The following is a 16,783-nucleotide window of genomic DNA, read 5'->3' as shown; positions in this document are numbered from 1 at the left end:
TTTTTGGCAAATTGATCATGCATCTGAATTTCAAAGAAACAGATTCAGAATGTGCACACGCGCGCACACACACAAAAAAAACCCCATCTTAAATTGATACTTGTATCTCAGTGGCTGCATCGTTAGGTGGAGCCGCATTAGTGTTAGAAAATCCTCCCGAATTTTTGCAAGCTACTTTTGTTTATTTTTCTGTTCAGCTGTCTTTGCTTGCGTAAGGTTGATCGAATCGCCTTGTGTACGAAATGTGTTTTCTCAATAAAGCCGCCTTGCAGCACAACACACAAACAAGCGCAAATTAAAAGAGGCTAAAAAAAAAAAATCTGCCATCCTTCTCATCTTCCCGACAGGACACGGATGAGCTGGTGCCCATTTGAGTAGATTTGGGCTGCGTAGAACCTGTTATCACAAAAAAAAAAACTTTTGGCTTAACTTCTCCAGGCCCGTCGTAGCCAAGTCGAGACAAATGAAAGAAAGCAAGTTGTTGCAGACGAAGATGTGATGTATTTGTCAAGTCAATGACTACAAAGACATTTCAGAGGGAGTGAGGGAGGGAGGGAGAGGCAAGTCCTTGGCCTCAACCAAAGGTGTGAGAAGCAGAGCAAAGGTCCCACAAAGGGCCCGCGTGTCTTGCTCGTACAGCCGTGTCGTGTCGTCGGTCTTTGGCGCGTCCCCCTTACAGGAGCTGGCAGCCGTTCCTCTTCTTGCGCTTGCGCACCTGCAGGGCGGCCCGGGTGGCCATCTCAAACACCTCCCGCACGCCGTCCTTGGTCTTGGCTGAGCACTCCAGGTAGCCGAAGGCGCTAATGCGGTTGGCCATGTCTCTGCCTTCGTCGGACTTGACCGGCTCCTGCGGGGCGGCAATGGGACGCCGAGCTGAAAATGGCGCCGCGGTCGAGGGATTTACGCGCTGGGTCGGGCCGCACCTGTTTCATCTTGGCCAGCTCTCGGCGCGTGCTATCGTCGTTCCTGAGGTCCTTCTTGTTGCCCACCAGGATGATGGGGACGTTGGGACAAAAGTGTTTCACTTCGGGCGTCCATTTCTCCGGAATGTTCTCTATGGAAAGGTCAAATGAAACGACGTGTGGCAATAGATTTTTTGCATTTGAAATGACAGTGGTTGAAAAGCCTGCACCCAGCATGCGCACGCATGCCTCGGCCAGCAGGGGGCAGTTTAATAGGAGCGACAACAAAGCCAACTTGGAGCAATAGTTTGCACCTCGGAGTGACGGCTCTTTGGGAGAATTGTTCGTCATCTGTCAAACGGCTGTTTTTTCTAAATTATTTGTTGCTTGCGGGTCAAAGCAAAAAAAAAAAAAGTCAGCTGAAATTTGCAGAGCAAAGTCTCAATCATGAAAAAAAGTAGCGGTCGCTTGCTAGTTGCGGCGCGTGCAACATTTGCTTTTCCGCGCAGACGGCTAGACGCGGAAATAGGGGGCCGGCTGCGTGCGCACGATGGGGGCATTTTGCCTTACAAGGAGAAGCACGGTGCTGGCTGGCTTCCTCCTCGTGCAAATATAGAGAGAGGTCAGCGGCCCTCCGCTAACGTGCCGAGAGAAGCGATACCAACGCGGCGTGGGAACGAGCTTCTCGGGCAGAACATTCCGACTTTTCAAATTTGGGCTTGCCGCGTCATCACCCGACAGAGGACGAGCGGAAACGGACGTAGACGATGTTTATGACTCGGCAGATGCTCAAAGGCGACACTTACTCGGCTGTGGAGGGAAGCCTTAGCGCTCTGACGCTTACCGAGACTGTCGGGGCTGTCGATGGAGAAGCACATGAGGATGACGTCTGTGTCGGGGTAGGAGAGAGGCCTCAATCGGTCGTAGTCCTCCTGGCCCGCCGTGTCCCACAGCGCTAGTTCCACCTGCCGTTTAAACTAGGTCAGTGAGCTGCTCTTCCAGATGGTTCCCCCTCCCTTTCCCTGCTGCTAAACAGGAGCTGGCCGCAAAAACACACTTGGACTTCCAATATGAACGGAACACGTCCGGAACTCGCCGCCACGCAACCGTGTCACATCTCTATGCAAGTAAATACGGGCCCATGTGAAATGGGGGAGGGGGGCTCTTTTCTGAGTTACGAGGCGACTCTCCTCGCAACACTTGGGTTAGTCTTCTGGCACTTGACACCGGACTTTGGTCTGCAGCCAACTCCCGGCGGATCCGTGCCCCATTTGGAGCGGCTCGAGGAAGTGACACGAGTCATCGGGTACAAAGGCTTCAATGGGGATTTCCACGTCCGCCAATCCGTTTCCTGTTATTGTGACGAAGAAAAGCCCCGCCCCCAGGCTCAAGTACCTGTTTGCCATCCACTTCGATGTCAGCGATGTAGTTCTCAAAGACCGTGGGGACGTAGACCTCCGGGAACTGGTCCTTACTGAAAACGATGAGCAGACAGGTCTTGCCGCAGGCGCCGTCCCCCACGATCACCAGCTTCTTCCTGATGGCTGCCATCTGCAAGTGCAAGACACGTGCCTGAGTGGACCGCCCGCTGCCCGCCTACCTGAACCAAAGAACAAGGACGCCCAAGTCCGTCCTGAAAAAAAATGTGCGCTTTGTCCCTGAGCTACGCCCTGCATGATGAAGACTACTCGCGTAAAACTGGACCACCTTGCCAAGTGTCATTTTTAAATTCAGTTCATCCGTTTGTTTCCAGAGCATCCTTTTAGGTTATTTTTCCCAGAGTGTCTTAACGACGTTAAAAATGACACGACGAGTATTCAACCAATTCATCGGATTTTCTCTCACGCCACTGGACAGTCTTGTCAGCCACTCCACAGAACCTCCTAGATTGCATTTGGTGTCATCCCGTGCAACAGAGCAAGAAAGTGTGGGATAAATGTACCATCCGGAAGTAGTCTGGCTCCTGTTGTGGATGAAAAAGTCGAATGGAGATCGTTGCATTTGCATGTGCAACTGGCACCTTGAAGCTTCGCAGAGCTTTGCTGGTTCAAATAGCATCACAGCGCACTGCATTTTGTTTTCCTCCCCGCCACAGGCACGGCTACAAGCCGCTGGTAAACGCCAGAGCCTAGCAGCACAACAAGGGTGTGGTTGCTCAGATTCCTCCGGAGAAACATTTCGGGAAGCTTTCAAAGTGCTCCGCCGCGCTCAAACGTCGCTCTTCACTTCATTGGTTAGCTGTTCGGACACTGCAAGACATTCTAGTGACAGACAGACGTCAACACACTGACGTATTTTTAAAAGTCCAGACTTGAACTTCGCAATCACATGACGTCATCAAATCAGAGCCACCGTGCCAGTTTCAGGGATGGTTTACTCGGTTCAAGGTGCCAATTTTTAGAAATCACTTTCAAGGCCATAGGTAATGCTCGTGAAGTGACTTGCCACCCCGAAATACATTTGGAATGCATCGATACAAAACTTCGGGGGAAAGTAACATGTTTCAACAAGTCACTAAGCTGCTGCGAGTTAGCTAGTTAGCCAGCTCAAAGTCCAGTGCTAATTTAAGTTTTATTTGTCTTGTCACAACAAGCCAGTGACACTCGTTAATTTTTTATATTTTTTTATATTCGCCTACCTGGGCCGAGGAAGACTTTCACACGCCTCCGTGTTTCCTGCCTACACCGGCGGGTAGCGGAAAGGACCAGCACTAACGGCAGCAATATACGAAGTGAAGCGTCCCAGCTGGGAAGCAATCACATCCCCTCCCCGGCTGGTGCATTCAAGTGCCCCTCGTAAAACCTACGGTAGACAACAACTTTGGCATTGAACGCCTCAAGATGTTTCCTCTTGGATTTTATTTCACATCTTAGATCACACTAGAACTCTTGGGGAGGAAAAAAACAACAAAAACAAACTGCGTCCCAGAGAGAAGACATGTTTCCCGGTGCCCTAACACGTCAACAAATATATGGCCAAATCGGATCATCTGAATGCAACCTGATGACGATTCACAACGCCTTCACGCTATTGGCTGAAATGATTTAACTGTTCCAATTCCCACAGCCCTTTACGGTGAGCCGGTGATGTCACTAATTTGCTGGCCATTTTTTGTTCAATTTGTTCAATACATATTTCACCTTGCATATTTTTCAAGCAATACTGAATTGTTTTGAAAATTGTTTAATGAGCGCGATCAGCAGCAAGAATGCTCAAATTGTCTGAACCAATTAGCAAATCAAAACAAACATGCATTGCTATACATTGATGGCATTAACTGTGAAGAGTCAAATAAATCAAGAACGTATTCTTGATATTACTGAGAGCAGAAATTGTTGTCAAATAAGTGCACAATTGCCCCCCCTCGCGAAATGGTCAACGTTCAGCTGTTGTAATTGCAGTTCTCACCAGAAGAGGGCCTTCGTGTACAAGGAACATCTCACACTTGTTTTATGAGGACTCGTTGAAAAATAATTGACGCCATGAACTACTGAAAAGTATTCTTGGCTTCTCTAGAGGATACTTAGAAGATGTTTAACCTCGATCCAAACCAAATAAAAAGCCTCACATTTCTTCACAAATTGACATTTATGGCCGCCATCATTTCTCGTGCATGGAGCTGATTTTTCTCCACAAAACGCGGGGCCATGGATTTCTTTTCTCCACTGTGTCTTTTGTCAAACGGTTGCAAGTGGCCTGCATGTATTACGGAGGGGCTTGGAGAAATAACAAGTGTGCAAAGGGAGTAGCAGGTGGAGAAGGAGGAATGAGATGGATGAATGAGGGCAGTGTGGCCCCACCGGCACATGGACTGAATTGATTTCAGCGGTCTCCCCTTTGCACAAGGTTGTCTCCGTGGACTCTTGACACACATCGGAACGGGCCGAGGGCCGTGCAAGTGTCGGTCGGGCAATTTAACCCTCTGCCTGGAGACACTTTTGAGGGCTTTTCAAAACCAAGACCCTGAAAACTGTTGGCTCAGGCAAAGATCAGCCAATCCTGCAAAAAAAACAACAACAAAAAAAAACAGATACTAAATGCTCACATTCCTTCTCAACGTTCTGCACACTGGACCAAAGAGGGACGGCATTTTAGGCAGAAATGGGTCGCAAACCGTTCACACCAATTATTTTCAAGTATCTGCCAATATTTTGCTCCCTTTTTATATAAATATAAATCGTCCAAATGCTTGTGCAGAAATGTCTCTCTTGCACTTCCAAACAGAAGCTTTTGTGTTTGGTACCATTCCGATGAGAGCTAAAGCTGTTTACGGGATTTATAAGAGAGTGAGTGGGGAGGGGGGGGGGGGTAAACGAAGAGTGGGAGCGGATTAAAAGCACAGAAGGCACAACAGATATTCCCGTCCGTGAATCCCAGATTTCTCTCTCGGTGTTGTTTTGCTCGGTAAGATGACTGGAGAGGTCACGACATGAGCCCAGCATCCGGCGGAGAGCCACACGGGACAGTAATAAGTAGCAACAAGTGAGCGTGGATGGATGGATAAAGTAGATATGCTGGGCAGACCAACAAAAATACATCTTGGCTTCCAAGCCTTCGTGGTGGCTTTCGAGTGGTGTCGGTGGAGAGGCTAACCCCCCTAATCCCGAACCGGTGGGATCGGTTTTGTACTCTGTGCGGACATGTGGGCCTCAAGATAACAGAGTCACGGCGGGAAGAAGCTCCTTGGAAGGAGTGAAAAGACAACCCGACCCCGCCGGGATGGGTGGCATTTGCACGCACGCCGGCCGCCTCGGCTCGTCCTTTGTCAACACGCTCGCTCGGGTTGGCCTGCGACACCCTCGGGCATTTCCAGGCGCCAAACGCAGACCTCGGTGGCAGTCTGCGTCCGTAAAGATAGAGCGTCCCCTTCGAGAGGAGCTTTTCTTTGTGACCGCATTAGCGCCGCGTGGACGAGCGCGACTTCAACACGGTCCGGTGTCGCCGAGAGCAGGCCAGAGTTTTCCGATGAATTTCGTTTGTCGTCCGAGTCAACAGCAAAGCAGCTCAAAGTTAAAGACCGCACGCCATGCCTCCAGAGAACCAGGGCCTCGAAACATTTGCCGTACGACACACACTCACAATTATCACAATTCGAGGTGACATCCCGCACCTTGGAAACACCGTTGGACTTCTATCGATTTTTTTTTTTTTTCTTCTTGCTAAAATGTATCTGACAAGGTGTATCTTTTTGAATGCAGAGCTTCTGACGCGTTAGCCGCTCGGCTTCTTACTTGCTTTTATTTCATTCCAGATACAAGTTCTGGAGTTTAAAAGAAGCAAAAAAAACAACAACTTTGATTGGTTCATTTATCAAAGGCAGTAAGTTCGGTTAAAAAGCGGCTCTGCCCTGGGCAACCGAGACTTTATGTCAGATAACAGCAGGAGGCGACCGACCGGCAGACCCCCTCCCCTCTCTCTCTTTCTCGCCTCTCGTCTTTTCCTCATTTTCAATCAAAGATGTAACTGTTCAAAGGGACTAATTCTTTCAAAGCTGCAAAGAGCATGAAAGGCCAGTCTCGTCCCACATTGCTAATGGATGGAATGCTCTCGCCTTTCTCCAGACTCTCATTAGCGCTCGCGGCAGCACACATCATTAAATTTGCATTGCAGACATTCTAGACATACCTTCACTGGCCTCCACCAGTTAGAATAAAATTATGATATCATTTATAGATACTAAAGAACTTAACGACGAAAGCAATATTGGCCCACACGTGGACAAGACTGAAATGTTGAACATCATTAAAATAAAATGTCCATGATGCAAATCTACTACAAAGATTTCTAAGATTTTGTTCATTTTACTGGAGAAAGTTGATCGCTCAGTCCATGCATCGAACTTGCACATTGATTGAGTGCGGTCAGCAGTTTTGTCATTAAGCCGCTAGAGGGCGCTGTTCCCCTCGCTAGACTAAAAGGGCACTTACAGTCGCGCACAGCCAGTCTCTCACTCATCCTCATCTGCAGGAGGGCAAGAGAAGCAGAAGCCCGTCTCTTTCCGGAAAACAGCAGCACGCATCTGTCAGGACTGTCTCGTCCCGTCGTTTGCAGGCAGCGAGAAGGATTGTGCACGTAACAAAGCCTGATGAGCGGCTTCAACTCAGCAGATATTGCCGTCGGACTTGACAACTAAGTTTGTCTCCCTGTGCCAAAAAAAGGAAGGGACTTTCTGTGGGTGGACTCCTTCCAAGCGGGGTAAAGCAGTCGGCGGGTGCCCAGTCGGCATCTCTGCAGCTCGCCTGGCTGTGGAATCGGATGTTGATGTCGCTCCTCGCCCACGTCAGGCGAGCGGGGATGAGAGCGCGACTTCCTTCGTGGAGAGCGCAGGAGCTATGAGGACACAAGTCTGCTCTCGGGGTTAACAGAACCAGACCACACCGCATCGCACCAGCAGGTAGGTTCACATGAGGCAAAGCTCCATTTTTCACGCCGTCGATTGCACCCTGTGTCGGGGAAAGTGACTAGAAAAGTTCATAAAGAAGCTGTCGCTCACTTGGGAGAAAATGTGAAGTTATCAAAAAAAGTGGAGGCTTTCTAAGATCACAATTCTTGGCTCATTTGGAGCATTTTGTGCTTGAATGGCAAATCTCAACTTTTTGGGAATGAAACGGGGGGCCCCTTGAGGTGATACGGCTAGCGGCACTTTGAAAGATGAGGTAACGGGATCCCAAGCTGAGCTGCAGCGCACTTTGGGTGTCCAGTGACTTTCCCCCGTGCCCGGTCCCAGTCTGCTCAGGAGGTCGAGCTTGACAGTAATACGAGCGAGCGCTGTGGGCCAAACACGGATCGCATCCTTAAGACACTTTTCTGACGAATCCCCTCCTAATATGACTAATGATGGAACATGGCCGCCGTGCAGATGATCAAATGTACATATTCAACGGATTGTGTTCTTGTCAAGGGAGCAAAAGAGTAAGTAGAAGTCTTTTTCTTTGACCAGAGGTAGAACGCCGCAGCAACAGATGCTCGGCCTTAGCATCCCTTTAGCATGACACTAGAAATGTTTCAAACATCCGTCATTTTTGGGAGGAAAATGTTGACTGCCACAGTGTTGCAATGCAATTCATGGCCACCATATGACGCAAAAAAAAAAAAGACAGCTGATTGTGAAGGCAAATTTCCAAGCAAGATGATGCTGTGGCCTTGTTTGTGGAGGTCAAATCAATGCCGACAATATAGGGGCAATTACGAAAGCGCTTTGAAAGGCAAACTAGTGGAACGGACCAACCCATGCATGAATAAATAAGCACACAGAAGAAGCAGATCGACTCGTCTGTGTGTGTGTATGTGTGTGTGTGTTTGTGTGTGCAGCTCTTAGCTGTGGCCCCCCCCAATGAAGTAAGTAAGAGTGGTGACACAAGGAGGAAACGTTGCATTTGGTCGGTGTGGCGAAGCTGTTTGTGTTTTGCTATCGAGCGAGCGCCGATGCGGGTCTGAGCCAGTGTGTGCGTTTGGACACGCTGCAGAAGATTGATTTCCGCTCTGTTGCTTTGAAGCAGTCGCCAAGCGCTGCCTGCTGAGTGTTCCTTCAACGCCAAGCTTGCTCTGCCTCTCAGCCACTTCCAGTTTGGCTTCTCCCTTTCTTTTTTTTTTTTTTACAAAAGCGCACACTGGTGGAAAGAAGAACTTGGATGTTTTTGGTAGATTTGAATTTTCTTGAGAAAAAAAATGTATTCCCTGTCGCGGCCTACTTTGGGGATGCTCGATTTTCCCGTGAAATGGGTCCGGTGGCTCACGCAAGCCCCCGTCGAGCTTTTTTTTTTTTTTGCAAGCGCCTCTCGCTCAGTGTGCCATAATATGCCGAGCGAGGGATTTGGGAGATGAGTGAAGCTGTGAACAATTTTTGTCCGAGATTTACTCCGCTGATGCAATCCGGTCACGAGCGGGGCGGCTTTTACAATCACTACAAATACGTGAATCCAATTTTCAGCGAGAATGTCGCATCTGCTTTAGTCTCCTGCTGATTTTAGGATGATGTTAGAAAACAAAAGGTTGACATTGGAGTGATACACAACTCTTCGTTTGAACGGCAAAGTTGCGCAATGGCCGATGGCACTCTTGCGTCACTCTCGCGGGGCCGATGCCGTTTTCTTGTGTCGTCAGGGGCGACGGGATCGTGGAATGACTGCGCTGCGGAGAAGGTTTCAGTCAGTCATGCTAAAGCGACATCATGACATCGGCGGCGAGCAAATCCTCCAAAGTCAAATTACAGAGAGTGTGGCTAACATGTGGCCAGATGGAGTGAGCGGATGTGCACAAGCAAAGCAGCCGCAAAAGGTCACAGTCAGGCTCCAGATGTCAATATTGGGCAGGCTGCATGCAGGATTCATCAGGAAATCGGCCTCGTTTGGAAATATGCAACCCAAAGGACCTCGTTTGGAGCGTTCTAATTTTGTCCCGATGAAAGGTCAGCCCACAAAAGAGTCACAAATAAACCTTTTCTTCTGAGCACGTCGCAAAAAAAATGAACCAGAGCCAGAGCAGAGTCGCTCGGCGGCCAGACGGGGGGGGGCCTCGTCCGATCAAACGCGAGACGACAATGTCGGCGAAAACCTGAATTTCCGTCCTTGGCACTTTTTCGTTCAGCTATGTCCAAGATTTGCGTCAGATGCTTGTCCCGAGTTTGAGGTGTGGAAAAGTCAATCGTTGGAAATGCTGCTGTTGGGTCGTGATGAGACGGGAGGGGCAGGTGTGATGAGATGTACGGAGATGGATGCACGACATCCAACTATTTTGGGTTGAATGCGTACGTGTGAGCCTTAGCCAAAGCCCGCACAGACAGCGAGGGGCCAACGGAGAGCGCCCGAGCAGATGCTTGATTTAGAAAATGATTCTTGCTTCTAGGGCAGGGAAATGGCGCTGAAGTTTTTGGCAAACAACATGAGAAAAGCTCTCCATGTTGGAATGAAGACCGAGCCGTCGTACCGTGCCATCGTAGCAATTCTCGTTGGAGATTCAAAGCGACAAGAACCCGCCACACGTGATGGTGTTGGACACACCTGACCTGGATCTACAGCCTCACTCCACGACCCATTTGTAGTGACATCCCGACTGTAGCTTCAGGTGAAACCTGTCAAACCAGTGCTGCTGCGGGTTATTATTGTGCAGGGGACGGAGACATCTTGAATCCTTTTCCGTTGCATTTTCTGACAAACCTTTGGGAAGACAAAAGCGAAGCGGCGCAATCGAGAAGGAGGCGTGAGGAGGGGAGGGGTGGGGGGCGCATTCCAACGGGACTAATTAAAAGAAAGGAACAGACTGCACAAGTCATCTGAGAGCGGCTCGCTTTCTCCAACAATCAACCGCGACCTTTTTTCTCTGTCATGAAAGCAACATCGGAAGACGTCACGTGCGTGACCAAAGCGGAGTGTGTTTGTGAAAGGCGCCAGCAGGTTTTCGTACTGTAGACATTTCGATTCGATGGAATGGCCCGCACGCATCTCCTTGGCCTTTTTCAGCCAAACGCTGCTTGGAGTGTCTTCATGTGTTTTTTTTATGTCTCTCACAAAGTGTTCTCTTTTTGTGGCAGAATGCGGGAGCCCTGTCCGTGCGGAGGTGGCGGCGGCGTCCGTGTGTGGAGCTTGCTGCTGTCCATCTGTCTGGCCTCCCTGACGCACGCGCAGCGGAGTCACGCAGGTATCAAAAAAACGGCCATCGGCGCACGGCAGCCGCTTTAGTCGGTCGGACTCGCGCGGCGCCTGAAGCATCGAAATTAGAAGAGCGAATCTCTGCGTCGGCAAGAAATGAAGCCATCGGCTAACTGAGCACAAATGAACGTGCCCGCGTTTTCCTTTTTCTCATCTGAGATGTAGCCGAGGCGAGCGCTGCCATTCCGGTTGGGGCGAAAAAGTTGTGTGAGCATTTTTGCATTCACGATAACCGGCCGTAGATATGTAAGTCTGCTTTCCACGATTGGAGAGTGATGGCTGGAAAACGTGAAGCTCCAAGTTCCGCCCTTTACGTTGCGCTCAGTTCTTTGGGGGGAAACCTCGGTAGCGTGACACTATTAGGCGCCTCGTCCAACTTTATTTCCAAACCAGACATGAAGTTTGTGCAAAGTTGCGCATGCAGTCAGTCGGGAACGCGGTCCGGCTGTTCTCGGGCGAATGCGCACAGAGCGGGTCCCACGGGCCGGCCCGGCATCCGTTGGCTCGTCAAATGGGCTCTCCGCTGGGATGTCGGGAGACAGGCTGTCGGCCCGTTTTGGAAGCTGCTCGGCGCTTAAGTGACGCTGTGTGCGTCTCCCCCATATGGCTTGATAAAAAATTCAAACTGAAAATGACACACGTGAGCGTTTTCACGCCGCTTAGCGGTCGCTCACCAAGCACCTTGTGTGTGTGTGTGTGTGTTTGTGATGCCCGCCATTGAGTATTTTTTTGTTTTGTTTTGATGTTCCGGCCGCAGGAGAGTCCAAGTTGTTTCCAAGCTTTGGTGACAACAACACCAAGCACGTCTTGAAAACAATCTTGTCTTTTCAGTCCTCCTCCATTTGCTCACTTTACTTTGCAGGAGTTGTACTAGCTCCCGACTTTTGCTTTATTTTACGGTCAATAAAGCTTGAAATTCCAATCAGGTGGCACAGTGTGAATTCCTGCGGAGGGCAGAGGCAAGTTTTTTTTTTTTTTTTTCCCCTTTTCCTCCTCAACATCCGTGTAGACGGCTTTCGCCTTTTCTCCCTCTGTCCTTCGGGACGTAATCCTCGGCGCCGAGCACCCGAGCGGTCCGCCGCATATGCTGCACTCTTAGCCAGGCGGCGTTTTTTTCCGTGGCCGGCATATGTTTCGCGGGGCAACTTTCGGCAGATTACTAGATTAGAGATTAACAACGTGGGGAGTTAGTTTTGCCCGTGACAGAGTCTGTGTTTACCGACGCGCGTGCTTTTCCAGATCCCGTCGTGTTTGCGGAGCTGTCGGGTCGGACCGAGCCTCTCATGTTGCCTAAATTTGCTTAAGAGGCTTTTATTTTTAGTCTTTTGCTGTTGTGAGTTAAATAAAACAGCCGTAATGCAGCCTCACTAATCCTCTCAGGCACAACTAATCCTTGGAGAACACCACTGTAAATACTCGGTGGCTTGCGTTAAGGCACAAATCACTCAATCCCGCACTGAGCGTTTGATGCTTATTTTGGCTCAAATTAATTGAAATCTCACCCCCCCACCACCACCACCACCTCTCTCTCTCTCTCTCTGCCTCAACAGGCGAAAGACATTCCGGAAATAACGTCGCTAGATTGTCGAAATACTGTTTTAGCATTTGTATGCTTCCCACTGTCAGGCTAGGGCGCAAAAAAGGGGCGTGGCCATGCATATTGCCCCAAAGAAGGGGAGCGGTGATGCGGTGGCCTTGGCTCAAGGCCCCACTTCATTCACATGCTCCAAAAGAAGTAGAAAGAAGTCAAATACTTATTGAAGAGACTCCTTGTGGTGAAGCACGAGCTGTTTGCAGATGCCGGTGAGTGCCCGCCAGGCCGGCCGGCCAGCCGCGCGCCGTGTTGAGTGGCGTGTGCGTTGCGGGGGCCCTCTTCAATCTTTCACGCAACGTAAACAGGATGAGAGCGCGCTATTTATCTCCATCTGCACCATGACACCTACACGACAAGAACTCTGACGCACGCACACGCCTCGTGACCTAGCTTGTATTACACAATCCATTTTGTCCAGCGGCGGCAACAACTACGACACAATGTTCTCCCCCGGTGCGGCTTAATGTGACTTTTCTCCTCAAATCAAGCGTTTCTTAGCGTGCTAAAGGAAATGACAAGTGTCCCCGAATATGCGCATATCTTCAGCCGCCCACTCGACTCTCGAGAGTTCAAATACCGGAGGGACGTGAATGCGTCGCTCTCCTCGCTAATGTCACGTGGATTCATGCGCACCAGTCCGACGCATCAGGAATTGATTGGTCGTTGTTCTCGTGGAGCGCTCGACTGTGTGTTCCCTTTTCTCATCGCTCATTTTCTTGGCAGGCACCCTCGCAGAATTTTAATTTGCCCCGTGTTTATGATTCATAACGGATGGTCCCATCTCATCATTAGCAAAAACGCATGGAGGCCGACGGGACCGCGCACACACACGCCACCACGCGTCATTGAATTGGCTGAGCAAATGCGAGTGTGAGTTGCACTTACAAGAGGAACATTTGCTTTCTCAGCGTGGCTCAAAATGCGGCGCTTCCTTACAAACTCAAATGTTGTGTTTGGTTTTCAATCGATAAGACCCATCAAAGTTCGTCTAGCGCCATCCCGTGGCGTCATCTGTTCTCGGAACGAACGAACGAACAGGGACGTCATTGCGACGGAGACTGACGTGCATAATGAATTGGCCTTGATTGGCTCCGTTTCAAAAGGTCAACTGAAGTGATCCCGCGGGGGTCATTAGTGTGTCCGCCGGCCGCTGTCTCCCGCTAAGCTCCTTCCTGCGCTGCCAATGCCAAAGAGGAAATAAATGAGGAGAAAAGGACTTCACCCCTATTTCTTAGGATGCAACTGTGACATTTTTATTCTTCTCCTGGCCTCGCATTGAAGTCTGCTTCTTTGTCTCACTCATAATACTTCGTCTGGAAATGTACAAGCGAGGGAGAAAACACAAAAGCGGAGATAGCAACGGGGACAGATGGCTCCCTTTCTTTGCCCGCCCTTGAAAAGTCGCATTTCAAACGATGCTCCGTGTCGACTGATGGCTTTGCTTCCTGCCAAATCAACGTTCGGAGTAACTCCCTTTTTTTTTTTTATTGCAAACGATGAGTCCTCTGTGAGTGTGTGTGTGTTTGTTTGTCTGTCTGGCGCAGTGCAAGTGAAGGCCGGCACGTGCGAGGTGATCGCCGCCCATCGCTGCTGCAACAAGAACAAGATTGAGGAGCGATCTCAAACGGTCAAATGTTCCTGCCTCCCCGGCCAGGTCGCCGGCACCACACGGGCTAAGCCCTCTTGCGTGGATGGTACGTAGATCAACAATATCTGATCTCCATGACGCGCGCTGAACAAATTGGACGTCTCTCTCTCGCTCTCTCCTCGCTTTTGATCCGATGTGACGCGCAACGCGCAAATCTCACATCCCGCCGTTTCCCAGATGCGCGTCTAGCCTCTACTTGTGTCCTTTTGGATTTGTTTCCACTCAAATGCGCAAAGGGTGGCCCGTGCGCCGATGACACGGCGGCGGGACACTCGGCGGCCACGTCGTCATCAATAATAAAAGGCAGAACGAAATTCAATTTCACAATGTGCGTCTGAATATGAGTTGCCTTTTAATCAAATCGGCGCCGCAGAGAAACGTAATACTCGTCAAACCGAAGGGGGCGCCGCTCGTCCGTACCGAGACGCGATGGCGGCAAAGTTGGATTTCTCGCTTTGCGACTGACAAAGGTTTTTCCGCCAGCCTCCATTGTGGGCCAGAAGTGGTGGTGTCAGATGGAGCCGTGCATGGAAGGCGAGGAGTGTAAGGTTCTTCCGGACCTAACGGGATGGAGCTGCAGCACCGGCAACAAAGTCAAGACCACCAAGGTCAGCGTCCACCAACTCTCCACAGATCTTGGCATTTCTTGAGTCTCGTCGCTCGCTCCGTCCAGCCCGGCCCGACCTCGGGGGTGGCGGCTTTGGAAATGGATTTTTTTGACCGTGTGCATCCAAATCTTTAATCAATGATTCATCGCCAGATGATGAAAAGGCTCGTTTCGTTGTTTCTTTCCTCCTCGTCACGTGCGGCTGGCTGAGGTCAAAATGCTCAGGCATTCGATCAATATCACCGCACTCTTATTAAGCCCCGCTCGTAAATTGAAATTGAAGATGGGCCAGAGAGCCGAGCCGGCCGCCCCGCCCCAAAGGCGGACTGCTTGACAAGAGCCGGCCGCCCTGCCCCGCCCAAAATGCTCCGCCTCCACTCAGGACTTGTCGTGCTTCAGCATTTTGAGCCGCTTCTTTCTGTTTTTTAGGTGACGCGATAGTCGAAGAAGACGTCTTTGCTGATGAAGATTTCGTCCCGAGCTAGGAACGCCGGCCGCCGAGTCGGCCGGGACTTTTGCGCGGCCCAAACTTGCGCTCGACCGCAAAGGGCCGCCCGACGCCACCTCCCGGACCGAGGGAAGCGGCAGGCTGGGCAAAAGTCCTTTTTTTTTTTTTTTCCCCCAGCCAGCGGGCCGTATTCTTCAAAGCTCCCCCGTGGCGTTCCGCAGAAACACGGCCGATGGTCGGCCTTTGGATTTTATACGCCATCAAATTGAACATTTTTGTCAAATTGTGTCCCCGCCTCTGAAAAAGCGCCACCTTTGTAGGAATTATTTACCTGAACTAGTTTGTGGTTGACCACCTTTTTTGTTTTTCTTCTTTCTTTGTGTTTGAGCTCAGACTGCTATCAAGTGAGATGTTCTGCTCTCCATGTGAAAATGGTGCGTGTTTTCAAACGTATTCTAGGCAATGAATAAAGCCTCAAAAGCAAAAGGGAACATACCTCCGTCTCTCATTGACCACCTGGCACTTGCGAGGCGGCTTTCTGCTCTCGTTTGCCTCATCTGCCTTCCAGAAAGGGCATCCGTCTTCGCCACAAGCAAAAGAGACGTCAAAGTCGGCAGAGCTGAGATGGGAATCTTACGGCATGGACGACTTTGCCGAAAAGTCTCGTGATTAGCATCGGAGGCGGCAGAAACGCCTGTCAGACAAGGAGAAGGGAACAAATCGGCAAAATTGCAGAGACTGGCGCGGAGCGTTCTTCACGGGAACTCATGACAACAGCGCAGCGGCAGTCACTGCAGGTAATGAGCTCCGTTTTGCATAATCATCTGAAAGTAATTGACAGCTCATTGTTTTGGATGGAGGCTGGCTGGAAGCTGAAAAAAAAAAGTTGAAGTATAAAAGGAAAAGAAAAAAAAAATCCTTTGTGCCTCAAAGGCGTCATTCTGATACTTGCTGCATACAGCTGATGTCAAATTTTTCTCAATGTGTTATTGTTTTTTGTTTTTTTCCCAAACGCAGCTCTGAATTCACTTTCCAGGGTGATTTAATACATCTTTTTCTGCATAGATGCTCTTTTTTCATTTCCTTCAGCAATCTTTATTTGATCTTGGAAACCACTGCATGGCACACTCTGCTGCTTGCGCACACACACACACACACGCACGCACGCACGCACGCACGCACGCACGCACGCACGCACGCACGCACACTTGACAAATAGGTTCCAGCGAGCCGTCTCGAATTAATTAAGGTGGCTGCACTTGCGGGCAGTTGCACTGCAGACTAATATGAATAAAAAATGCATGCAGTCAAAGACAATAAAGGAAGAGCGAGCGCAGCGATGGAAAAGCATTTTTCTTAGGGGGGGGGAAGAAAAAAAAAAGTTTCAGCTCCAACTGACTTGCCTTCGTTTCAATTAGATTGTTCCTGCATTTGCTCACTAAATAATTGAAGGGAAAAAGCATCAGCAGACAGCCATAAGCATATGAATGTTTTAGAGCGTGCGCAGGAGGGGAGGGAAGAACCTGCCATGTGGGCTCCAGGAAAGGAAATAGTCTTTAGAATGTGCGCCTCTTCCTCTTCTTAATGCATGGGAGTAGGGGGGGAAAAAAAAAAAACCAGAAACATTGTCAGCTTGGGCGTCTGCAATGATGGATGCGAGCCACTCGTCGCCAAATCCGCTTATATGTGCCAATCACATGTTTTGGCAACAACGCGCACATCTGGCTGAAATCAACAGGCGCCAGGGTGAGAAGGTCTTCAATGTATAATGAAGGCCACGGAAAGCTTTCAGCCAGCCAGCCATGTTGCAATGGACACAATGTGTCAAGAAGAAGGCCGCACTCCACAAAGATAAAAAGAAAAAAAAAAAGAAAAGGGGACATTTAGGACTTGAAGTTCAGTATTGTCTTTTGGGAAACCTCCTCCATTGCTGCTCC

At 49.9% G+C, this 16,783-nt stretch overlaps 2 protein-coding genes across 5 annotated transcripts; one reads left to right on the top strand and one right to left on the bottom strand.

The window, feature by feature from the left end:
* Positions 1-478: 478 nt before the first annotated feature.
* LOC147062815 (rho-related GTP-binding protein RhoA-D-like) lies at positions 479-3,840 on the bottom strand. Of its 2 annotated transcripts, XM_085906850.1 has the most exons (6): positions 3,541-3,840; positions 2,845-3,030; positions 2,298-2,453; positions 1,747-1,867; positions 924-1,054; positions 479-847 (listed from the first exon to the last, which is right to left on the bottom strand). In XM_085906850.1, exons 2-6 carry the CDS (start codon positions 2,845-2,847, stop codon positions 674-676), a joined length of 585 nt encoding a protein of 194 aa, XP_085762976.1. In that variant the 5' UTR covers positions 2,848-3,030; positions 3,541-3,840; the 3' UTR covers positions 479-673. The 2 variants fall into 2 exon arrangements, with proteins under 2 accessions (XP_085762976.1, XP_085763061.1); XM_085906935.1 differs by lacking the exon at positions 2,845-3,030 and having other exon boundaries at positions 3,541-3,837.
* Positions 3,841-6,872: 3,032 nt separating this feature from the next.
* On the top strand, positions 6,873-15,341 carry LOC147062814 (chemokine-like protein TAFA-3). 3 transcript variants are annotated; one of them, XM_085907143.1, is made up of 5 exons: positions 7,757-7,814; positions 10,432-10,538; positions 13,688-13,837; positions 14,275-14,399; positions 14,828-15,341. In XM_085907143.1, the coding sequence occupies exons 1-5, from the start codon at positions 7,762-7,764 to the stop codon at positions 14,837-14,839; spliced, it is 447 nt and encodes a 148-aa protein (XP_085763269.1). In that variant the 5' UTR covers positions 7,757-7,761; the 3' UTR covers positions 14,840-15,341. The 3 variants fall into 3 exon arrangements, with proteins under 3 accessions (XP_085763339.1, XP_085763184.1, XP_085763269.1); XM_085907213.1 differs by lacking the exons at positions 7,757-7,814; positions 14,828-15,341 and adding an exon at positions 6,873-7,296 and having other exon boundaries at positions 14,275-14,821; XM_085907058.1 differs by lacking the exon at positions 14,828-15,341 and having other exon boundaries at positions 7,741-7,814; positions 14,275-14,826.
* The last annotated feature ends 1,442 nt before the right edge of the window (positions 15,342-16,783 follow it).

The sequence above is a fragment of the Syngnathus leptorhynchus genome, chromosome 1, assembly GCF_054491065.1.
Source record: "Syngnathus leptorhynchus isolate UIUO chromosome 1, UIUO_Slep, whole genome shotgun sequence".
NCBI classification, from domain to species: Eukaryota; Metazoa; Chordata; class Actinopteri; order Syngnathiformes; family Syngnathidae; genus Syngnathus; species Syngnathus leptorhynchus.
Note: the sequence above shows the minus strand (reverse complement) of the source record. Positions and strands in the feature narration are given on the sequence as shown.